Source organism: Eumetopias jubatus, unplaced genomic scaffold (genome assembly GCF_037043125.1).
Source record: "Eumetopias jubatus isolate StellerSeaLion01/CBP00866 unplaced genomic scaffold, mEumJub1_p1.0 scaffold_3, whole genome shotgun sequence".
NCBI classification, from domain to species: Eukaryota; Metazoa; Chordata; class Mammalia; order Carnivora; family Otariidae; genus Eumetopias; species Eumetopias jubatus.
In genome coordinates this window covers 88527323-88554013 of record NW_028274809.1, presented here as the reverse complement: position 1 = coordinate 88554013, position 26691 = coordinate 88527323, and the positions used below count along the sequence as shown (strand labels likewise).

The 26691-nt window shown below is 34.3% G+C and overlaps 1 protein-coding gene across 2 annotated transcripts in view; it reads right to left on the bottom strand.

The window, feature by feature from the left end:
• The window catches only part of LRP1B (LDL receptor related protein 1B), a 1880289-nt gene that overhangs the window by 466333 nt on the left and 1387265 nt on the right, over positions 1-26691 (bottom strand). For both annotated transcript variants that reach the window (XM_088022156.1, XM_088022157.1), the window contains 6 exons: positions 21682-21816; positions 20957-21086; positions 4391-4517; positions 4102-4253; positions 3682-3806; positions 1936-2307 (listed from right to left, as the gene is read on the bottom strand). In XM_088022156.1, the coding sequence (XP_087878282.1) occupies positions 1936-2307; positions 3682-3806; positions 4102-4253; positions 4391-4517; positions 20957-21086; positions 21682-21816 (1041 nt within the window). The remainder of the gene's footprint in view (positions 1-1935; positions 2308-3681; positions 3807-4101; positions 4254-4390; positions 4518-20956; positions 21087-21681; positions 21817-26691) is intronic.

Here is a 26691-nt window from a genome sequence, read left to right as displayed (position 1 = left end):
TTAAGTTTCCTCAACTCAGGTCAGTGGCATTTGCACACTGCCCCAAACAGATTATTTTTGTTCTCTAGTCCTCTAGTATCTTGTAGAGTCTACTGAATTTTAATGTTTGTAAACTTGTTGTTTCTTCTGAAACTGTAGCTTCTAAAGGTCTATGGACTCTAAAGGTCTATGGACCAATTAATAAATTCATACATTGTGGATACAATGTAAGCACTTCCAACTCTAAATTGTATCATTCTAGAAAAACTGGAGGACCACAGTATTATAATCTAAACTTCATAGATATATACTGAATCAATAAAAGTCAAATATGTCCAAACTCTATGATCAGTACAGTTACAGTTGCATTTTCTCTCTCTCTCTCTCTCTCTCTCTCTCTCTCTCTCTCTCACACACACACACACACACACACACACACACACACACACACACACAAGCCAAAATGGCATGTTGGCATGTTTGGAATTTACAAATGGGTATGAAATTATCAATAAGTAGGGAACCATACTTAGAGAATAAAGAAATGAGAATGTATACTTATACAAGTATATGTTTTAACTAATTTAGAAAATCTGAGTAAGATTTGAATATGCAAATACTGGCCTAGCAGAATGGCAGGCATAGCATGGGGTGGCAATGTGCAGTAAAAAGTTTGACCATATTTGGGGCACCTGGGTGGCTCAGATGGTTAAGCGTCTGCCTTCAGCTCAGGTCATGATCCCAGCGTCCTGGGATCGAGTCCCGCATCGAGCTCCCTGCTAGGCGGGGAGCCTGCTTCCCCCTCTGCTTCTCTCTCTCCCTCTCTCTCTCCTCCTCTGTCTCTCATGAATAAATAAATAAAATCTTTAAAAATGAATAAATAAATGAAACATTAAAAAAAAAGTTTGACCATATTTATATTTACATTTATATGAGTAAACATACAGTAGGTGCTGGATCTTAGTAGTTATCAGGTATGTTAATATAAGCTGACTTTTTTTTTACAAATTAGATAGTCATAGTCAATAAATTATGAAATTATTGTTGGAAAAAGTATGGGACAATAAACCTTTTCACATACAGTTGATGAAAATATAAACTGATACGGTCTTTTTGGACAGAAATTTGTCCAGCTATAAAAAATAAAATAAACACCAACTGACTTTGCAATTATATTTCTATGATTCTATAACACATGTGCAAATAACATATTTATATGCACAAATTTTCATTGTGACATTGTAGGTAATGATGAAATACCAGAAACAACTTAAATGTTTATCAGAAGAAAATGGTCAAATAAATTTGTTTATCTTTAGTACAGAATAGGTATAGGTTTTCTAAAGAATGAGATAGAGCCTTACATATGGAAATAAATGCTTTTCAAGATATTTGATAGTTAAAAAAAAGCTGAATAATGCATATAGGATCATTCAATTTTGTAATTACAAATGACATACACACATACATGAAAAAACTTCTGAAGGCATGACAGCTGTCAGCTATGGATAAGTATATGGAATTGATGTTGCAATGATGAGGCAGAAATTTCATTTTTAAATCCATATTACTTGAATACTTTACTATTAATTTAATAAACTAATTTGCAATTTTAAAAGTAATGAAAAGGACTGACCTCAAGTATAGTGAAATTGGAAAAGTGGGGGATATATGAAAATCACATAGAAAACAGAGAGGTTGTATGAAAATACATTGAAAGATTAGAAATATATTTCTAATCCATGATTAGAAACTAATAATCAAAATATACATACTGTACATGCTAAGAGGTAATTGCTTCTTTGACTTTTGGCAGATCAGATAATATAGGTGCATTATTCTTGGACATAAACTCAGAAAGTGTAATTGCTACATGCAATTACCACTCCAATTTCTCTGCTAATGCAAATGATACTCATTTTCACTAAATTATTTTTTTTTAATTATTGTACTTACTTTCAACGATTACTTGTCTGTCTTCCCAGTTATCTTTAATAAGCTGTATATTTCCAAAGTGTGCATCACTGTAAAATATCCGGTTGGTACCTTTTCTTCTTTGATTATAGTCAAAAGCCAAGGCTATGACATTCTTGAAATAATGTGGATTCTCATATGGCCTTATTGGTGAATTTAAATTGGTTTCATCAGAAAGATGTATACTTTTTAATATTGTTCTCCCTGAATACAGCAAATAACCTTCCTGCCTTAGGCAAGTAACTCCATCCTCTGCCAAATATCCATGGGCACAAGTGCAAGTTCTCTGAGAATTTCCTCGATAAAGACAGAGTTGCTGACATCCACCATTATCTTTGGCACAAACATTGGTTCCTAAAGAGGAGAAAAGATACATACACAAACATATATATTTGTGTTTTTCTTTTGTTTTTCAAGTGATTTTTTCTTACAGAAATATTTTTAAAAATAATGTTGAATAGTCTGTCTTTTTATTAATACTGGTCAGGGAAAAAAAATCAAATACTATAAAGTACTGATTTTTTTATACCAGTTTAAAATCTTGGATTTCTTATTTCAAAGATCGCATTTTTCTGTCCCAAATACCGCCCAAATAAGAGCATTAAAATTTTCCCTCAATCAGCCTGTTATGTGTATAACTCTTTTTTGAAACTTGATGCTGAAATTGCAATAGGTTTTATGTATTATAATCTTTGGCACAAGTAACAATTCTCTCGAAACATGAACTGAATTCACCAACAAACAGTGCACTCACTGCTTTAAAATCTTGTCTATGAAATACGAAAGCTATCAAAGAAATTTACAGCTCCAATGCACCTAACCTCTCAACTGTATATAAGCTTAAGATTTTGCTTCAGTTTTGAGTGAAGATGTAATATACTATTAAGATTTTTCGATCAGGCTAATATTCCACCATGAATCCATCAACAGCTCCAAAATTATTATACCTATCTTTGATGTCAAGAAAATTAATTACAATTTATTTTAATGGACATTAACATAAAATAGACATTTAATTTGAGGTAAATTAAAAAAAATCCAAACCACTATCATATCAGTTTCAATATACATATTTTAAGGAAGTGATGACTTCAGAAATATTTCACACCAACAGCAAACTTCTGAAGCCGTAATCACTTTATATATCAAAATATAACCCCAAACACATATTTTTGGCTGCTTTTTATTCTCTAATATCTTAATTGTGCTTTGTACTTTTTGTTGAATATGTATTTATATCAAGATATTCTATGTTACTTAGCCCAAACCTATACTGAAGACATGCCAGGTATATATATAACATGTCCATATAAATACACTGTCCTAGGCAAAAATATCAATGTTTGAACTATTTTATATTCATTTCATTAGGTTACTGTATGATTTTTGTAGGAAATTAGATGTAAAAAATAGAATTTTGAGGTTTTGGATTCATATAAGAATCCTTAAGTTTGATAAATGTTTTAGAAATAGGAGAAGAGGGAACCTGGGTGGCTCAGTCATTCGTTAAGCATCTGCCTCGGCTCAGGTCATGATCCCAGGGTCCTGGGATTGAGCCCTGCTTCGGGCTCCCTGCTCAGTGGGAGGCCTGTTTCTCCCTCTCCCACTCCCCCTGCTTGTGTTCCCTCTCTCGCTGTCTCTCTCTGTCAAATAAATAAAATCTTAAAAAAATATATAGAAATAGGAGAGGGATGACATAAGATGTATTCATTACATAAGCATGCTGACCTTTCTCTCTTACTCGGTTAAAGATTTTAACCTCCTTCAGGTTGACTCCAAGACCTGTTCTCATGGTTATGGTTTCTGTGGCATCATTCTTGTGGCCTCTTCTGATGGATCCGTTGGCATGTGCTCTGACAAGAAGTTGAACATACATGATCAACAATCTTTAAGTAATTCACATCAAGTCAGTTATTTAAACTGAAGATAACAGATGGCCAAGCAGAAGGGGAAAGAAACCAACTTTAGTCTGTGACATTGAAATGCTTGAGCCTAGAATAGCAAGAGTGCCTAACTTTCTGTGGAAATTACATGGCTTTGTGAGATCCTTTTTGTGACCTTGCTAAGGAATGGCTAATCCTACAAGGGTAAAGCAACTGGCATGAAATAACATTTTGAGGCTCAAATACTTATGAAAAAATAAATTACCTGTCAGACCAGTAGATGTAAGCCCCAAAGACCGCAACTGAAAACATATCCACATTGCTCCCTGACAGCACCATCTCACGATTCCCTCCAGTCTCGAGGTCGATTCTTTCTATTTTGTCTGTACGAGCATCACACCAGTACAATTTGTTTTCCTAAAGATCGATTGAAAAGTAAAATCACAAACTGTTTTGGATTAAGTGGCTTATTAAAAAAAATAAGAGAATGGTAAGAGTGGATTAATGCAAGTTGGCATTTAATGCACTTTAAATACTTAAGAAACCCAACATACCTCATAGTCAATGGAAATACCATTCGGCCATGCTATTCCCACGCTTACGAGGATAACCTTCTCCGAGCCATCTAAGCGGGCCTTTCCAATGCAGGGCATCTGTCCCCATTCAGTCCAGAACAGGTAGCTGAAATGAAATTGTTGATTTATAGTAATATGCAAATAAACACAAAAACACGTATTACTAATGATAAAGCAGTAACATCCATACTAATAGAACAAAAATAATACATTTTAGAAATCAATACACATGTGTGTTTATGTTTACAAAAAATAGATTTTACTGTAAAACATATTTAACTATTCATAGAAATCACAAGGATGGAAGCAAAATCCCTCCAAAATACTTTGCTCATGCTACTCCCTGTCTAAAATGCTTTTCTCCAAGTTGTTTGATTAATTGGCTCTTGTTCCTATTTCAGACATCATTTCACTCAAAAATTCTTCTGTGTTCTGGTTACTGTACCATATACTCTGCATGAGTTAGAGTGGCAAACTTACAGTGTTATATTTCTTATATTTCTTTACAGTGTTATTTTTTATTAATGTCTTTTGCCTCCACTGGACAATAAGCTCAAGGAGGACAGTGATCTTTTCTCCTTTTCATCTACTAAGACACCTACAGCACTAGGAAATTAGAAAATTTTAAAAATAAAAATAAAAATTAGTGGTAGATATTTAATTTATTAATGCATACATGAATGCACTAAAATTTCAATTCTGCCTAATTACACTGCTAAATGTAACTATCCTAATGTAAATTTTGTAAGTTATCCTGTGAAGTTACCATAAAACATGGATTCACACAAAAGCAGACATTCTTATTTTAGTAACCTCATAATGCAAAATGGAATATGGAAGAAGATGAAATACAGAAAGAAAATCCAGAGCATACTGAAATAAAACATGTCAAAAAAAACCCTAAATGTAGAAAAACAGAAGGCGTATTATGTGTGCTTTTTTTCATTCATTCATTCAGCATATATAATATTTATGTTGCAAATTTATATTACAATACAAAATGCATGGTTTCAGATAAATAGGATCCACTCTTTTGAAGTTATGTCCACTGAAGTTTTTACTTAACTGTCAGAAAATAGCAATGATTAGAATTTAGAAAAATATAGCAATCATTGATTCATTCAGGCAAAAATGAGTACTATTCTGTGCATATTATAAGACATATATATGAGTGATCATACATAAAATGAGATCGCATATAGAAAAATCAAAGATGTACATTCATATTTAATATCCACTTAATAATCTTACTATTTATCCATAAAAAGATACTTAAACTATGTAAAAATACATGTATTCCCTTTATGCATATTGTTCTGATTTATTTTAAAAGTTAATTATTTTTCCTGAAAATGCTATGTAAAATAAATGTGTTGGACTTTTACGATCAGACGAAAAAAGAGGTGTAGATAGAATTTCAAGTATATTAATCCTGAAGAAGTTCTCATTCATATTCACAAGCTCTATAAATCAGAAAGGGAAATCTTTGTAGCAAGAAATCCAGCTAATATTTTATTGGTTAGATCTAGGCTGAAACAGGCATGAAAAAATAAATCTATGCCTGCATTAAAGGTAAGAATTTTTAAAACTTTAATGGGGATTCTCAGTGTATTAAAAAATAAATTGGATAACTGGGAGGCCAAATTTGTTGTCCCATTTAACTTTTTAAGGGAAAATTTCAGCATTAATAGTGCTCCTTAAATGACGTCAGTCACTGTGTTAAAATGTCAGGGGATTGACACTGTGAAGAAGGCATTGTGGGGGCCAGGACAGACAGGTGCTTATTTATCCAGTCTGATTCTTGTCATCTACTTTAACATACTCCAGAGTTCAAATATGAAAGGAAATATGTACAATATACCTTTTATCTAATAATAATCTGCTTTCAAATGCACCAAGCAAATAATAAAAATATTATTTTGAGTGAGCAAAAGCAAATCAGCCATTTAACATAATTAAGCTCTAATTTTCACAGATATTGAAACTGTGGCTCAGGAAGAAATGATCCACAATTGCACAGATGATAAGGAAGGGTCAAAGCCAGGAACTTCACCCAGGCTTTATTAACCAAGGCCTGTGGTGTATAAATATAATACAATGATATAATAATCTTATATCAAATGCTATTTTTCCCCAGGTATAAGGAATAGAACAAAAATCTTCATACTTAAAAACACAAAACAAGCCATGAAAAAAGGTCTTAGTATTGAGAAACAAGTCTCTCTTGTTCTTGTTCTTTTTTTCTCAAGTAGTCCCTGTTCATTTTAAAAATCTGCAATACTTCCATGCAAGAGTCTTGGATGAATGATAATAAATTTAAGAATTAAAATTATTCAAAATAAAATTGTCTTGAGTATGGATTTTACTCAAATTTTCCACAGAGATTTGATAAATTATCATTATATATGAAGCCAAATCTGACTGAGGGAATCACTTTCATGGCTAAATAATTTATCAACTTAATAAAGCTAAAAGATTCTATAACTACTAAAATTAAGCAACATTTTATGAATGTCAGGAAAGGAGTCATTTATTTGCTCCTTAAACTGAAATTAAAAATAAAGAACTGAATAGAATTAGCACCTTGGGAACCTTCAGGGATTACAACTAAATGTAGAGAAAGAACACTAAACTTATAAAACTGCAGGGAGAAACTTATGAATAATTTAAGATAGTAATTTACATAGATGTACTTGAGATAACTTTAACGAACATAGATTCTTGGTATCTAAATGTGGTTTTTCACGAAGGGAAGAAATGAAAATCTTTGTCACTGGTTTTTGAGACCCCATGGAAATTAAGATTCAGTGACAGCATTACAGACTGATGTTGTTCCCATTTGAGTTCAAAATTTGCTGTAGGGAAATGATTGTTGAGTTGTATGATATAGTGGAGGAAAGTGCCTTTAGAGTATTAACTTGGTTAATCTAGCACTGGAAATACTTCTCAAGTTTATTCTAGACCTAGAAATTTTCAGAATTGTTAAAATCAAATGTTGTGTTGTATAACTGAAGTTTCTCTGGATAATAATTTGCCCTAGGCTGTGATTTCCCATATTTACAGAGGCTTGCAGTTACATAATTTAAAATCACAAAATCAAAAATGGGACATTCAAAAGTGGTTTGAAGGATTGTAAGAATAATGTTCAGAAATCATCATAACACAAATATCCATATTGTCTTAATGGCACAGAAGTTCTTGGCAGTACAATGTGCAATGGATACATATTATGTTCCAATATTAACATCCAATTAATTATTGACATTTGAAAAATAAGTAAAATATTCCATTTGGTAGCAATGGAATTCCCAAAGTCCCCAAAAGTTTACTGAATTTATCATATGACCCTTGTACTAATATCAGAATTACTTTACATACAGGTACACTTAGAAAGCAAAACAAATCTTTTTTCTCTCACAATTAGTTAGATTAAAGCTCAAAAATACAGAAAATACTACAAATGCTCTTGTGTAATTTTGATTTTTTTTTTTTTGAGAAATAAAGCTAACATGAAAACAAAGATTTGGCTTTGGTGGGGAAGGGTAAAAAGTGTAAGGTAGAAAGAAAAGAATGAATAAGTCCAAATTATTATAAAAGGAACAGGATTAAATGTGATTCTTTTAGATATAAGAACAATAGTGAAAAGCAACTAATTTGAATCAATCATTTCCTTTGAATTTAAGATTTTTTTTTTTTACTGCTAAACAATTTCCTTTGAACACAGATTTGGGTTGCAATTTTTAGAATAAACTCACCATTTCTCCCTGTTCTTATGCCCTTAAGAGAGCACGATTTATATACTTTATCAGATATGCTAAAGAAAGATGAGAAAACCAAAAATTTCCATGTTGTTACAAAAATGAAGATCATGTAATTCTTTTATAGGTAGACGCCTTGATTGAGAAGAGAATCAAAGATGTTATTGTTCCCTCTGTCCCACTCGGGGGTCAACAGTGTGTTACTTCTTCAGCAAAAAGTACAAAAAAAAACAAAAAGAAACAAAATCAAACCCCTACAAATTAACAACAGCAGCTAGCCTTTATGTGAGCATGAGCTTTTATCTGACAAAAAACTGCTTGTAATTTTCAGTGTCATAGCAGTTTCATTAGAATTACTTTTAAAACTCATACTAATCGAATACATTGTCGGCCAACATGTCAATGTCTCCATCTTTAGAGTATGTGCAAATAACATAAGACTTTGAATACATTTCATGAATACATGAATTGACATCCTGCATCCCCTATGAGGAAACGGTGTAAAGTAGAACCTTCTCTATTCCTGTGAGGCCTTCTTCACATTTCCTTTTTCTTCATTTAATGTGCAGTTTTGTTTTGAGAAAGCATTCCATGCCAATCCCAAACCACTTTTCAAGTCCTGAATGTGTTCCTATTGCTTAGAGGTTCCTGTAATATAAAAAGAACTCAAGCACAGAGAGCAGACACTTGCTAAAAGGAAGAGTCTAGAGACCGTATGACCTTGAAAACTACTTTTCTTTTCCTTTCTTTTCTTTTTTTTTTGTCTGCGGTTTGGTGGATGATTCCCAAATGTATTCTTTTAGTGCAGTCATGTACTCACTTAACAAATATTAATGAGGTACCTATTATGTGCTAGCAGCTGATGACACCAAATGAAGTGGCCTTAGCAACCCTCATGAAACCCACTGTTTAATGGTAGAGGCAAATGGGTAAATAATTACCTAAAAAAAAAAAAGCCAGTAGAAATACTTAAAACTTGCTGGCTGTAAGTCTCCAAGTCATACAAGTACAGGCTTCAACACTGAAAATGTGTGATGGTGAGAGAAGTTGTCATTTCTATAAACAATTCAGAAATGAACTTTTCTTTTGAGCCAAAATAAAGATATGGGCCATCTGGGTTCTCTTTTTCTGTTTAGGCATAAAACAATATTTATCATTTATTCTACAGGTCTTGCTCTGGTTTCTATTATTCTTACATTTTACATCAGATTCCTTCTTGATTCCCTCCTTTGCAATATTGAGCAAAACAATTATTATGTGTATGCCCAGCCGATGCTGGAGAAGTATCAAGAAAAATTCTTCACAAAGAAAAATGTATTTGGCATCTGTAATATGATAGCGTATTATGTTTATAGCTTGTATTATATTTAGTTCCTTATTTAATTAATTTATACCCTGCCTCATTGCATATCCTCCTCTCATTTTAATAAATATGTACATGTACATATATGATATTACTTTGCTATTTACATGTTTCACAATGTTTTTCCTGAGTAAAGGGTCATATTTTATTCAGTTCTGGTATCCCAGGTATATAATATTTGATGTGTCTCTATAATACATATATATTTTCCTATGAAATATTCAATACCTAGATTCCTAGAGCCTAGACTCCTAGTACTCATAAGCTGATTTAGAATTCTTAAAATATTACACAGAAATTTCCAATTTGTTTCATGACATCTAACTTGTCTTTTATTTTTTTAAGATTATTTATTTATTTATTTATTTGACAGAGAGAGAGAAGGCACGCACAAGCAGGGGGAGCTGCCAGCAGAGGGAGAGGGAGAGAGGAGGAGCCGAGCAAGGAGCCCGATGCGGGGCTCGATCCTAGGACCCTGGGATCATGGCCAGAGCTGAAGGCAGCGCTTGACCGACTGAGCCACCCAGGTACCCTGACCTCTAACTTGTCTGATACATCAATCATATCCAACCTACCCTGGATATTCCACATTGAAAGATGCTGAGACAATTTCTACAGGTACACAGAGAAAGAAATCTTTCAAACTTTTCTTTTACCCTTTAACCACAGTTTTATGGTCAGATCCCTTTAAAAAGTCAGGGTAAGTTCATACTTTTGTGTGTGGCTATTTCTGGTTTCTGTTCAGCATGGCTTTGGTGGTCTGGACCAAGAGCTCCCTCCTGTAGTGGGACTTGGCATGACATTTCTGGCCTCTCTTTCTCCATCAGCCACTGAGCCACAATGATAACCCAAGGCATCTTGATTGCTCCCAGTCCTTCTTCCCTGCTTTTAGCAGGGAGGTTAAGATCCAAGATTCATGTTTAGAGGTTAAGGAATGAAGGCGAAGCATATGGTAAAAGATGAGGCGAGCAAAACCTAACTAGCTTTAAAAAAAGGGTGTTTCCAGAATTTTTGAGGAAATTCCTAGTGAAAAATAGTGTGACACTTTTCTTTCATTTGTTATTATAATTTGTTTGTATGCCTCTCTTAGAGACCTGTAGAGAAAGCTGCTTATAATTTGGGGCACGTTCTGAGTTATTTGACCATCATAGTATCTTATATTACAGACTAATACCCTGATTCCACCACTATTTCAACTGCAAACCAAATTTAAATCTACTTGTTTTTTATATGTGTTATCTTGCCTTGAGATAAAAGCATACTTTAGGATATGGTGTTAAGATATGCTATACTCTTGCTATCTCAAAATATGTTAAACTATCATTCAAAATCTTCTGTCTATTGTTAAGCATATTCTAAAAGCGTATATATATATACATATATATATACATATATATGTATATATATACATGTAATCAGTCAAAGACCACTTGACAACATGTAGTTGTCAAACACCAAGATTCCAAGTTAAGCTGAGTCCTATGGAAAGAAATACTTTTCAGCAAGTTATTTATGTTCACAAAAATATAGAGCTAGATCAATAAAACAATGTACATCCTGGTGTCTAAAAAATTAAAAAAGAGTGTTTGTGCTTCACTTAGAGATCATACACTATGGGAAGTTAGCCAACTTTTTTGGTATTATATGAGGTGACATACTGTGACTTCTACTGTAGAAAGTGAGTTTTTAGCATAAAAAAATTATTACATTTCAATTTTTTTAAAAGGAAGTGATGCCTTACCAAAAAGTCAACAGAAGGAAGAAACTAATTTTTCAAGCTGAAGTAAATTCATACATGCTTTCTATTTTGCATCTGGCTACATTTAAAAGACTTCAAGTCTCCAATGTTCAGGACAGGCTTCATGCCCACTTTTCAAGACACATTTATATCTTGAATTCAGCTAATTTACTCCATCATTGTTCACCTTTTCCTTTGGCAATATCACCTGACATGTTTTAACTTCAAAGCAGAATGTGAAAATGCTGTATTGATTCATATGATATGAATTTTGACACCTAAATGTCTATGTAATATTACCAGGAAACCAATGTTTCAATAAACATTTCCTGAAAATCAGCAGAGCATTTAAAAAGGTGTATCAATTCTTAACTATAAATCCTGAAAAAATATCTATCCATGTGACTTAATATTTAAGAAATATATTTAAGAAGTGAGGGTATGGTGGTAAATAATATTTGAATTATTGCTACATATTTCAAAGATTTCTTGTTTTGTGGATTAAAATGTATATTTTGTTTTGGGGGTTCAAAATTAGGATATTAAAAATATTTAATGAGATACTCCAGCTGAGTCTGTGCTGAGCTCACAGTTGCAATGGAAAGAAATGGGAAATCTAAGAGACATCTGGAGATAAGAGATGACAGCAGTTAGTGACAGATGAAAAACTATAGAAAATCTAAAGTTTCAATCTTGTCAGGACAAAAAGACATACCATAGTTAGGAAAAGAAGTCAGTAGAATAAAGGTAGGAGGATATATTAAATTTCTGTTATGGCGACATTCAAACAAAGATTTTCTGGAGAAAAATGGAAATATAAGTGAAGGAATGAAGATAAGATTGTGGATGCAATGCAGTGATTAATGTAAAAAACATGAAAATATGTTTTGTTTTGTTTTTTTAAAGATTTTATTTATTTATTTGAGAGAGAATGAGAGACAGAGAGCACAAGAGGGAAGAGGGTCAGAGGGAGAAGCCGACTTCCTGCTGAGCAGGGAGCCCGATGCAGGACTCGATCCCAGAACTCCAGGATCATGACCTGAGCCAAAGGCAGTCGCTTAACCAACTGAGCTACCCAGGCGCCCCCATGAAAATATGTTTTGATGGATAAATATATCAAGAGGGAATGGCATACAAAGACACACATGAAGAGAGAGATGTGTAGAGGAGGTGTATGGAGGGGCTGAGAGAGAGCAAGAGGACTCAATTAGAGAAGGTAACAGAGAAAATAAATTCTTGAATGGATAATCAATGGAGAAATATGTCAAAGAGAAGGCAAATGGTGTGAAATCTAGAAAAAAAAAATCTCTGAATTTGGCTATGGATAAATTTTAACAATTCTGGAAGGAACAGAACTTCTCTATTTTAAGAAATTGAGAAGTAAACCTACAGAGAAAATTAGACATTGTTTTTCTGGGGAGGGGGGAGTTGGGGTTTTGTTTGTTTGTTTGTTTCAAATGAGAGAGATATGATCCTATTTGAAAAACAAAGGGAAAGGTTTCATTGAAAAAAACTGATTAAAGATGACAGAAGAGTTATTGCATGAGCTACCTGAGAAAATTAAAGTGGAGATTTAAGTAAGAAAGAAAACTTTCTCTGAGGTTATACTCACTTATTTTAAAACATTCACAGCATAAAATCACACATCGCACTTTTGCATACCACATCACCACTATCACAATTAGACACTGAATTTATTTAATTGCTTTCCTACTCACTGAAAACTTTGCCATCTTCTCCCTCCATCGCTGACATTCTTAGGGACTTCATGACTCATGCTGACGACCTTGTGGACATCTCAGCTCATGTTCACCTCATCTGTTCCAGGGACTTCCTTCGCCTCTGCCTTACATAAGTAAGGCCACACACTCACCTTAATTACCACATGGGACTGCTCTATTTCCAATTTTACCAAATCCGAAATCCTCGCTTAATTTATAAAGTTGTCTTGGTCATTCATGTGCTTACTCCTTACTCTGACCTTAATCTGCTGTTTAGTTTCCACGATTCCGTCACTAACTTCTAGACCTCAGCTCCTGACCAGCTCATGGCTATTCCATTACAATTTAACTTTGAATCTGTCACCACCTGCTCCCTTTCTCTCTCTCTCTCTCTTTTTTTTTTTTTTTTGGCTACTGTTAAGGTACTGAATGTTACTACTCAAGGTCACAGAAACATACTAATTAGATTCTAGAAATCCATCCCAGCTAGATTCATGTTGCTTTAAGTCCTTGTATTCATATTCTATTCACCACAATAGTTTTAGCAAAACTTACCTATCCATTTAAAGCTGCTACCCTAACACCTATGACTATTGCCTATGAGCTTATGAGTTTCCTCAATTTCACTAATTTCAATTGCTAAAATATATTTTATTGCTGCATCCTGTCTCTTCACGCCATCTCCAAAACTAGAAGAGGGAAGAGATATTCCCCTAATTCAATCCTCCCACTTAAATTTACCTCATTTAATCCTTTCAATAACCAAAAAGGACCTAGGCATTTGAGATCAAGATATTTTGAAAGCTCTCAAAGGTTGGAAACATCCAAGCTGGGGTTCCAAACTGTGGTGGGCACTGTTGGTGCTCCATCTAGACACCCTCAGATCTTATTTCCTATTTCGATATTCACCAGTGCCCAGCTTCTGTGTCTTTTGTCTCTAACAGTTCCCACAGGCACTTTTCTTGAGAAGACAGGAACTAGCAACTTTTCTTTCACAAGCCGTGCTGAGAGCTAGAAATCTTGAGAGTATAGGTCTCCCAGGGGTTGCCCTCAGCCAGTGAATGTTTGGGTGGGAGTTTGAGAGCCAAACTCCCTCGCTCTCAAGTGAGGTTTACACTCTAGAGCTCCCCAAGTAATCAGCTGAGACCTGGACTTCGCTCACAGTTGAACTTTCGTCTCTTCTCCTTTCCTATCCTGCTTTTCTCCCATTTCCCGAATTGAATTCTCAGTCCAGGATCTGTTTATAGGATACCTGATGTAAGATGCCAATTTTGTCCATCTGCTTTCTGCTCCAATAGTCTTCCCGCCCCACCCTATTGCTTCTTCCTTGTCCAAGTTCCTCCTACACTTCCTGGAATTTGCCTTTCTGCCCGATTCTTCCCCTCTGTCTATGAACATGTGGAGTAGCCCCTGACTCCTACGCTAAGGAAAACTTCCTTCATATCCTACTATCTTGTCAACATTTCTATTGTTCCCTCTTTCCCTTCATTGCCCAAGTTTCTGTCACTGTAGATGAAATATGCTAGTTCTACATTCTAATTATCTTTCATTTATTCATCCTTTATATCTGGCTTCTGTCTTTACCAATTGCCTGAAATTGATAACAATTAACAGTATCATCCTGATCATCAACTGCACATTCTGTTCTTTGCTTTAATCTCTCCTAAGCTCTTTACTGCTGGCACACTCTTCTTCCTGGAACTGTCTTCCCTTGACTTCTATGGTAGAGTAATTTTCTGAGGACTTGAAATGGCCACTTTTCTTTCTCTTTTGCCTTATTGTTGATTTTCTTTTTCCCCTCTCTTAATCATTTCATCCCCTAACTATAAACATTCTCCATTTTTACCCTTAGACTTCTTTTTTTCTGTACTCTTTCTTGGGTAATCTCATCCACTACCATGGTTTATTGAAGAGTCTGAACAGTTGGAATAAACCAAAGTGACTTTATATTTATCTGACTCCTGATTCCATATACTCTGAGTATCTTTTCTCCAGAACATGCTATCTCAGGAAGAATCCAGGACTTCCAAGACGATTTTAGTTAAAAGAAAAACATAATAATGTTAAGATTAATTTTTCAGGCATAAAAGACTGGATCTTTCTAAGGCCAAACTGATATTTCATATGAATTTAAAAAATTTTTCCCTCTCTCCAGCTTTGATCAGACTTCTGCTGGCCTGAGGACTTGTAGTGAGAAAGTGACTTTTCTCTTCTCTTCTCTTCTCTTTTCTTCTCTTCTCTTTTTTCTTTTTTCTTTTAATGATTTTATTTATTTTTTCGACAGAGAGAGAGACACAGTGAGAGAGGGAACACAAGCAGGGGGAGTGGGAGAGGGAGAAGCAGACTCCTTACTGAGCAGGGAGCCCGATGAGGGGCTCGATCCCAGGACCCCGGGACCATTACCTGAGCTGAAGGCGGACGCTTAACGACTGAGCCACCCAGGCGCCCCTCTTTTCTTTTTTCTTTTCACTTACTGTTCTTTTCTATTTATTTTAGTCTCCCCTTTACATATTTGCCTCCAGCTCTCTCCACTACTTGGCTTGAGGGTAAAGAAAGACCCCCCCTCCCCTATGAGACTCTGTCCAGGATGATAACTATTTCTAAGAATTCCCTAATTTAAACAATGCTACAATGTCAATAAACTCTCATTATACTTCTAACCTTTGCTTATGTGGCGTCTTTGGGGCCAGAAAGAAGGCTTAGAAGAGAGGGTCTAGGGCCATTTTAGATTGCACTTGGTAAAGTGGAGAAGGTGTTCATGGTAATTTCCTTAATATGTGGGGAAAGCTATTGCCTATTTTACAGATCCAAGTTACCCCAGCTACACCATGGCTCTTCCCTACGTAGCTTTACTCTCGCCAGTGGTCTTTGCTTTGCCACTACCAATGCTTTGATTATTCTATTTCTTCTTCATATAATATATCCCTACTCCATCTCAGAGACCTCTGTCCTTCAAGTCTTCTCCATAAAACCTCGACTGAGCATCACCATTGCTGCTACTACCCTCACTATGATTACCAACTCTGATTACACGCAATCTCTTTTTTTCTTAAAACTCAATGTAACTTTATACAGATCTTATGGAAATTATGTTAACATGAGATTTAGAGATGAGATTTAGGCTTGAGTCATACTAATCTAGTCTTTTTATACCTGAAAATGAATCTCACGTTACAATATGAGACTATTACTTTAACCGAAATTTTGTATGTGTTTAAACTGCAAGTTTAAACAGAAAGCTCACTGTGAACAGAAGCGGCATCTTATTTTTATACTATCACACTTCACAGTGCCCCCAGTGTCTTTCATACAGTAAGCAGTACTATTTTGTCAAGATGCACTGAATTGAAAGCTGAAGAGGAGATGGAGATGCCCTGACATGACCTCGCACACAGTGTGCTGCCCTCAGTAAATGCTTTTTTAATAAACTGACAGAAAGTGGAGTGTCTGTGGGTCTCTTTGCCTGACGTTCTCAATCATCCTAGAGAGAACTAGGTATGTTTTTATGCTAAGATGGCTATGGAGATACAAAAATATACTTAAAGAAAAGAAGACCTGGAGCAACAATTTGAGGTCATATACTAGGTTTCAACAACAACAACAAAAAACAATGAAAAAGAAAACTACAGATAGGCAAGGAGCAGCAGCAAAGGGCCTGCTAAACTGAACTGCAAGAATCTATAATAGGCCAGGCATAAGACACTCTCGATCATACAAATGAAGTGTTGGGCTTATTACAAATAAAAGGGGAAGAAATTCTTTATTAGAAACAAACTCATTTCCTATGTATCTCTGGGATTTGATAACATTCCAATTACATTTGTTTCTACCATTAGAATAATTATCCACAATAGAGCAATTGATCAAATTTTCTCTATTGAGGCTATTATGATTTATTGCTTGATTATAAATTATAATTTAAAAAGAGATTTTTAAAATACCATCACATTGGAAGAATACTTTTCTATTTTCAAGGTTATGAGTGTGATGTGGACATATTCAATTGAGTCATGTGTTATATTCTTGGAATCAAACAGAAGCACACCCTCCCTTCGCAGTCTTAATATGTAATGGCATACACATGGTTGTAGGCAAGGGCTCTCCAGGGTAAGGGGAAGTCAGAACCAACTCAAATTATTTTATAAGCCTCCTCTCCTGATTTTTTTCCCAGCATTTTCTTATTATAGCTTATCTTCTTCTTTACTTATACTTCTAACCTTTAAATTTTCGGTGCAATTATACTGAAACTGTTAAAACTGTTTTCTTGTATGTTTGATATTTTTGGTTATTGATTTTTGTAATGTTTACCAATATATGGGCATATGTGTAATATGTAACACACATATGTCTATGCATATACTGTAGCATGATTTTGGAGTTGAGAAAAACCTAACTCTCCCACATATCAATTTGAAAGCAGAGTGATACTTAAAATAGCTGAGTCAGTTTCCTTATCTGTTAAATGGAGGAAATAGTACTACTCTAGGTTTGTTGTGAGCTTTTAAATAGAGTGAAAGGGTAATGGATTTCCTGGCATATTGGATATAGAGTATATGAGAGAGATACCAAAGATCATACCAAGTGTTTTGACCTAAGCAACTGAAATAACAGAACTGGCATCAACTAATGGAGGACTCATAATTGTAGAGAAATATTCAGTTAGTTTTGAACCTGTTAAGGTTAAGATTTCTGGTGGATCTCCATTGGTTATCTATTGCTGCTAGCAAACCCCTCCAAATTTAAAAGCTTAAAACAACAATAACTTAATTGCTTTTGCATTTGCAATTTGATCGGAGCTCAAGGAACAACTCATCCCTTCACATCCACTGTGGTGCCACCAAGGCTGAGGTGACATAACAGCTAGGGACGGGAATCATTTAGAGTCACTCCACATATCTAGCAACTGGTGCTGGCTGTCAGCTCAGACCTTAGCTAGCTAAGGTTGTTGGCCGGAACACCTACACTGACCCCTTCATGGTGTTGCCTGGCTTCCTCACAGCAGAGTGGGTGGTTTCTAAGAACATCCCAAGAGAACCATGTAGCAGTTTTATTTTCTCTTAGGATATAGCCTCAGATTTTACATAGTATCACTTCCATAATTGTCATAAGCCTACCCAAATTCAAGCATATGGAAAAGATGCTCCATTTCTCTGTTTGGAAGACTCAATGCCACATTTTAAGAAGAGCATGTGGAACGGCAGATATTATTGTAATCATCTTGGAAAATAAAATCTGCCACAGATCTGGAATTGAAAATGTTGAAGAAGTAGTACGTAACATAAGAGTGTAGGTGTAGTCTGGCTATCCACACTTTACAGTCTTAAGCATTTAGGTGGGATGAGACTACCAAAGAAGAGAATAACACCAAAGACTGAGCCCTGGGAATGCCAACATTAAGGTGTCAAAGAGAAAATGAACTAAGAAAGGAGAGTGTGTTGGAATGACCACTGAAATGGAAAAATCAAGAGAATTGGTTTCCTTCTTCCTCATAATGTCTCTTTGAAATCCACCTCCTCAAGATCTGCCCTAGTAATAGAAACTGAGTTTGTTTAGAAACTGAGTTTGTTGTATATACTGTAGGTCTGGGACCTTATACCAGGCCATGTGCTGAAACAAAACTTGCCTAAATATGTCAAAATAATCTCTTCCCTTTAGCTACTGACTGATCTAAGGATGGGCATGTAACCCATTTCTGGTTAAGGGATAACAAAAGAATTGACATAAAGATGTTTTTCTTCCCAAATACAATCTAGCAAGGAAAAGCTGTTTTTATCCTCTCCGTCTTCTCCTGAGGTGTAAACATACTTCCTGATGATATATCAAGTATGTCGTAACAATGGGACCAAAACATCAAGTCTAAGACAGAATATAACTTAGTAAAGGTAACAGTTGAAAAAAATAGAAAAACTCCTATAGACTTACACTCTAAATTTTTGCAGCAAAGAGCATTCTTAAACAATGCAGGTTTTTTAATTTTACATCGTAATCTTAGCTTGAAGTGTGACAAATAGAGGGTGTTATTTCTCTCTCCTATATTAATCTTGTTTGTTTCCTTTTTCACTGTACTAATACAATGACTTAATTTTATAACATTTGTCAAGAAACTGAAGCAAATGATGATATTGGAAAAACTACATACAAGCTATCACAAATAAGAAAGTTTGTAGACTTTCACAAGAGCCAATTCGATGTTTTACGGAGATTGACGTCATTCTAAATCAGCACTGTGTATCTAATACACTGTGGTTTACTTTTCCACCCCTCCAAAGGAAGAAGAGTTCTATTAACATAAAAATACCCACCTCTTAAAAACAAACAAAAAACTCTGAAGTCAAATCATACTAGCAATGAAAGAAACACAGTGGTGGCAAATTATATAAAGTTTTATAATAGGACTTCTTCTATATTATTGCTTAAGAGAAAAGCAGTTATCAGTCAGCATCTTATTCTTTACCAGCCATTGTACTAAGCCCTGGGGATAGAGAAATAAACCAAACACACATGACTATTCTCCTCATAGCACAGTGAAGAATGGAGACATCATCAGTCCAGTGAAAAAATAGAGCTCCTAAGCAAATAAATATAAGTAAATAAGCAAATATTAGTGCATGGAATTTATAAAAAATGAAAGTAATGAAAGTACTTTGGTGTCATAGAATAGAACAATCTAATCTGTTTACACAGGCAGAGAAGGATAAATAAAATTTAGCAAAGTGAAAGTAGGAAGGAAAACACTGCCGATAAAGGAAAGAGGTTGTTCAAAGGGTAGGAATAGAAAAGAATAGGAAATATCTGAAAATATCTTTGAAAACTACATAGTCCAACAGAGACTGCCCGAGATACCAAAGAGGCAGTAGCAGGAGTTTGAGGCTGAATATTTACATAAGGTCTGTTTAAGGGGATCACAACAGAGGTGCCTGGGTGGCTCAGATGGTTGAGCATCTGACTCTTGATTTCGGCTCAGTTCGTGATCTCAGGGGCGTGATCTCAGGGCTGTGAGATCGTGCCCTGCATCAACCCCTGCATCAGAGCCACGCATGGGGCTTCTTGCTCAGCACAGAGTCTGCTTGTCCCTCTCCTCTGCTCTCCCCCCACCCACTCATGCTATCTCTAAAATAAATAAATAAATTAATTAATTAATTAAAATCTTAAAAAAAAGAAGGATCACAACAGAAATTTTGGGCTTTACACAAAAGTCAATGGGGATCCCTCAAAAAGATTTAAGCAAGATTTATATTAGAAGAAAAAATATTCACTCTAAGCTTTAATGATGTTAGGAGATGAATTGGGAAATTATTGCAGTTTTGTATGTGTAAGATAAGAACAGATTTAATTAGAGTTGGAGTTGCAAAGATGAAGAGTAGTAAATTGATAATATTTAGAAAGGAAATATTAACAGAACTTGATGGCAGATTAAATTCATTCCAATTTTAGATATGCGCAGTTTAAGTGCCTATAAAACATCTAAATGGAAAAATGGAGATGTCAAAAAAGCAGGTAGACATATTTATCTGGAACTCAAAGGAAAAAAATAAAAAGCTTGGGATGAACATGTTATTTTGGCAATCATAGACTTATAAATGGAAACTGAAGCTTTAGAAATATTGAAGAATGAGGATGGATATCAGTCATTCAGCAAATTAGTGAGTACCCATTTTGTAAACAGTTGTAGGGTAGAACTTCCAGTTGAGAATCTAGACACATGTTGGTATACTTACTTGGATTTACAAATACATTAAAGAACTGTGTAATAAATATGACCCCATCAAATATATTCTGAAATATACATCACAGAGTGAAAATAAACTTTTTTTTTTTTTTTTTTTTTGCTTAAGTAAAATGTTGAGCTTGGTTTCAAACAGTATAACTAAAAATAAATATTAATATGGACATCTGGATTTTTTTTTAAATGAAACTTAAGAAAACTCACTTAAAACTCAAGATATATGTAAAGCTTAAAATTACCCTTTCTCTGGGTGCACAGCTATAGATCTTGGTTGATCCAGGCCTTGGGAAATAATTACATAACGGAAAGAGCCACTGAGTCTTGCAACTTCAATTAAGTTGAAACCATGATCTGTCCAATATATGTTACCTAGGAGAAATACAGATGTGTTTATAATATGGTTGTGAGAAAGAAAATTATTTATTAGTTATGGCTAAAATTAACTTTCTGAGCATTCACAGAACTATCAAGAAATCTTTTACTTCCTATATTTTTTTTAATGTGTACATTTCCTAAGCGGAAAGCTGTAAATAAACTAATATGCAAATACTTCCCAAGCTCACACATCTGCAGTTTAAACCATATAATGATCCATTTGTATGCTAAAAATAAGTTGAAACTTCTCTCACCTAAAGAAGGGATCTATTTTAACTTTCTACTGACTCCAGGCAAAAGAGAACTTCTAACACTTTTGTTTACCTGCCTCACAGTTCCCAGGAGATTTGGGCCAAGTTAATACTACATAATCTACTTCTGCATAAAAACACTTGTCTGAAGACTCAAAAGCATTAGAAAGGATGAAGCCAAGAGCAAAAGAGACTATTTATCCCTGTGGCTAGAAGTACAAAAAAAAAAAAACAACAAAAAAAAACTGTTATGAATTGGAAACAGAATTTTTATGAAGGAGATTGAGACGCTAACAAAATAGGTATGCAACAAGAACAGAAAAAGCCATGGATTATACCAGCAATCCAGTCAATAGCTATCCCCTCCACTCTTCCCAAGCCATTGGTAATGATATCTTCTTTCCAAGTCTGATCTCTTTTAGCTCGGCTAATTTTATTGAAGCCCATGTCTGTCCAGTAGATGGTATCATTTTCTATGGATAAGACAGAAAGAAAAAAACAAAAAAACAAAAAAACATACACATACACTATAAAAGGTATCAATATATGTATTAGGATCACATTGCATTAGTATTTTGGGGATTATCATCCTGGGTATACTAGGGTATAAATATTCTTCAGGACAATTTACTAACACAAATAGCAAGAAAGATATTAATACAACATGAAAGAACCTAGTCAAATGGTTTTCCTTAAAAGTACTTTTAAAATATATGTGTAAATGACTTATCACATCCTTGATTATTTTTTCTTCATTTTTCTACTCATTTAACTCAATAAATACTTATCTCACGTTATTTAGCAATCCTGATGTCAAACCATGCTATTTTGGACCACAGTTTTTCTCTTCACACCTACACCTGTGTCTGAGTTCTCTAAATATAAAAAGAATACTACTGGAGATAATCAACAAAGTCTCAAAGTAGAGAGAGAATGGAAAGAAACATAAGGGCATTTCAACTATATCAGGAGTGTTTTAAGCATAAGGTCATTCAAAATGTATAAAGTCTTAAAAATGCCCTAGCATCCAATTATTCCTTCTGAGGTACTAGTTTCCCAAATGTCAACTACAAACCCCTTACATTATTTTTCAAACTCTGATTGTACAAATGGGCTTAAGAATACTTGAAAAATGGCTCTATGCTATTGCAGAGTCTTTAAATAAAAGTGCTTTTTGAATATTTGAATGAAAAATGTGTCTAAAGATTATAAATGAAATGTATTATATGTGCATACATATGCATAAAGGGTAGCAATTATAGACCAATGATTTTAAATATAGCCACCAGAAAGACATTGGGGACAAATCATTAAATAATAATTTGCCACCAACTAAGTAGTTTTTGTGTTGTGACCTATGTGGCCATTTGAAGAACAAATCCTTTAAGACCAATATAATTTCCCTCTGGCACAGTGACAGACTATGGAAATAAAGAAAAAGCAATTAGTATAATAAAGCCATTTATCAGTAAGTTTTGAGATTCCATTTCAAGTAAAATATAGTCTAAATTCCTTTGCCTAATTGGAAAAAGATTCCAAAACCCCCTTGTTCTCAAGAATGGTAAGTCAAATACATAATTGTTCGAAGCAGAGCAGATACCATTTTCAAATATTTATCTGGAAAGCAAGAATTTGTTTGATTTTTCCAATTTTGTTGAAGTATTAGTTAACATTTGAGAGTGAATCAATGAACAATAAACATTATTTTTGCACCAATACTAAGCATTAAGTCAAATCCAGACCTTTTCTGCAAATGTTAGACCCATGTATCTAACTGCCTACTTTGTATCTCCACTTGTATGTAGAGAAGGCAATCTTGGAATACAAGACAAATTCTGGATTTCTACATGAAACACTCCTTTCTTGCAGTCTAACACATAGCAACTCCACATGCCATAATGGTCTGATGGATGGTATCTCCATCCTTTGTTTCTTGGGCTAAAAACCTCATATTATCCTTGATTACTTTTTCTCAAACTTCACATCTAATCCATCACCCAAATACTCCAGTGTTCAATCTATTACCAAGTATCTTTGGTTCTTTTTATTCTTCTTTCAAATCATATCCATGATCCAACTACCTCTCACACTCTCTACTACTTACAGTGCAATCCAAACTACTATTAACTCTTGTCTGAAGCACAGTTGACTCTTGAACAACCCAAATTTGAACTGTGTGGACCCATTATATGTGGATTTTTTTCAATAAATATATTGAACAATATTGGTATAGTCACTGACAGACAATTTATCTTGTAGTCAGATGATGTAAACTTACAGCATCAATAAACTCAATAAAGTACTGTAAATGTATTTCTCTTATGATTTTCTTAGTAACATTTTCTTTTTCTAGCTTGCTTTATTCTAAGAATACAGTATAATATAGTACATAGAACATACATACAAAATATGTGTTAAGGAACTGTTTATGTTATTGGTAAGGCTTCTAGGCAACAGTACGCTATCAGTAGTTAAGTTTTGGGGTATCTAAAGTTATATACAGATTTTTGACTGCACAAGGGTCAGTGCCTCTAACCCCCATGTTGTCCAAGGTCAACTACATTGCAAATAGCTTTCTAACTTATTGCCCAGCTTCAATTTGCCTCAGTACTCCCCAGTTCTTTCTCTACTTAGGGGCCACTGTTACCCTTTTAAAAAGTGAACGAGATCATTTCTCTCCTCTCTAAAGTCTCTAATCATTTGTCATCTCATCCAAGGTAAAATTAAAGTTCCTTCCCATGACCTTCATGATCTACCCACATCCTTCAACCCTCTCTCACCTGACGTCCTTCCACTCTCCCCCTCACTCATCATCCCTGGCAACGGTCCTTTCTCTCTTCCTAACACAAACCAAATGCTATCAGTCTAAGGTTCTTTACATTACTCTTCCTGTTTGGAAACTCTTTTCTCAGATATCTGCACACCTGTCTTAGCTCAAATATTTCCTCCTTCTTACTGAAACTTCCCCTTACTACTCTGTAAAAAATTATTTCCTTGACATGCTCTACCTCCCTTACCAAAACTGTTTTTTCCATAGCATTTATTACTGTCAAACCCATTATATATGTACTGGGTTTTTTCTTCAGTGTCTGTCTCTTCTCACAGAAATGTAATCTCTGTGAGGGTTGGGGCTTTATTGTGTTCACTGCTTTATCCCTGGCACCTAGAATAATAATATCTGACACACAGTAAGCTCAAAGTAAACATTTGGCGAATAACGAATGAATGTGATGTGCTATACAAAGACTGGCTGGAAGGGGATACAGGGAAGACACAGCTTTTACCACGAGAAGCTTTATAAGCTCAATAAGGAGAAGGTATGAGCATGAAAAAAAATGACAAACAATTCACAATAGTGTAGCATGAGCAGCATATAAGTAGTACAGGCAAGTAATTTTGCAAGAGTTCAAAGAAAACATTCACAACAATCTTCACAAGTCTTACAAAAAATACCCTATTTTGTATGGGAATCTTACTTTTGAATTACCCTCTAATAGCTCTGACAGGCTGCAAATCCCTATTCCATATAACTAGGAAACATTCTTTCTCACATATACATTTATTATTATATTGAGCTGAAATTGGGGCTTTACATTTCTTCTTAGAAACAGACTACGAGAAGGGTGCCTGGGTAGCTCAGTTGGTTACTGTCTGACTCTTGATTTCAGCTCAGGTCATGATCTCAGGGTTCTGGGATCAAGCGCCACTTTGTGCTCTGCGCTCAGCTTGGACCCTGCTTGGAATTCTTTCTCCCTCTCCCTTTGCCCCTCCCCCCACTTGGCTCATTCTCTCTAAATAAATAAGTAAATAAAATCTTAAAAATGAAAAAAAAAAGAAAGAAACAGACTGTGAGATAATTCATAGGTAGGAATTGCAACTGGCCCAACTTTTACCAATGTAGTCACATGTGCAGTAGATACATCATGAATATTCATGAATTTATAGATTAATTTGTAATGCTGAGGCTATCTCTAAATGGTCAAGTCCACTAGATCAAAGCATTAATGAACTGAGAATTTTCCTGGTATTATTTCTATTAGGCATATTTGGGAGATTAGTGAGCAAATCAATCATGTGGTGATACAGTAAGAAGGACGAAAACAACAGAAGAATTAAATCAGTCATTCATATCCAAATCCCTTTCTTATCAATTCTTTCACGTACATATTGCATACCTATACACTTTAAATTGAGTAAGTTCACTAATATATAAGAATGTGTTTTCTTAAAAAAAAGAATATATTTTTTAATATCTGGGAATATCTGCAAAATAAACAAATGAGGTCAAGAATGTCTTAATTTGGAATAAAATCAGATGATAAAATTTTACAACAAACTATAAAGATATAAATGGAAATACATACAAATATAGAAAGGGAAGAAAAGACTATCATAACCATGTCCTGATACTTTTACCAAAATATGATTTTTTTTAACTTTAATTATCATTATTCAACACATACTTATAGAATATTTAGTGTGTGCTAAATATTATTACAGGCTTAGGAGTTTGGTGGTGAACATGAAGGACAGTCCTTGTAATCACGGAGTTCACTTCTGGAATTGAATTAAAAATAAACTGTCTTAAGACATATGGTAATTGGTAATGTATAAAATAATCAGAGGACTGGAAAATAGAATTTGTAATTTAAGGTAATAACAATTATAATTAGCTTCCCACAGATATAATAAGACACATAGGAAACTTGGTAACTATTTTCAAGGATTACATATAGAGAGATTGGAGGCCAGCTATTGTGCATTGTAACTACAGTCAGAATTAAAAGAAAAACCACATATGGTCATAATGCTATTAGTCTGTAAAACAAGGGAGAGGCCTATTGACACTGAGAAAAGTTAAACTTTTTGAATTAAGCTGAAGAGCTGACCATCTACAGAAATAGATTAGGCACAGTCTTGTCTGAAAATAAGAAATAAGAAATACAAGTTTCTTAAAGTCCTTTCACCCCTATTTTTATTATTTTTATAATAATATATAATAGTATATATCATTATATATCATTTTTAAATTTAATTATGAAATAATTTTTATTATTATAAAATAAAACTTTATTGTATATTACATATTTTTATTATTAGTATCTATTTTTTATGATTAATTAACACTTAATTGATCTAGTGAATACACTTGTCTCCATGTTAGCTTGGGTTGTTGTATAGTTCTTAGAAAATTCAAAGTCCTGTTTTCCCACCTAAATTGACATACTATTTCAGAAAACACCATACCAAAATTAAAAAAAAAAAAACAAAAAACAGATAAAATATAATGTAGAAGGTTACCATACCTCCCTCTCCTAACGAAATAATCACCAGCCCACCAGGAAGAC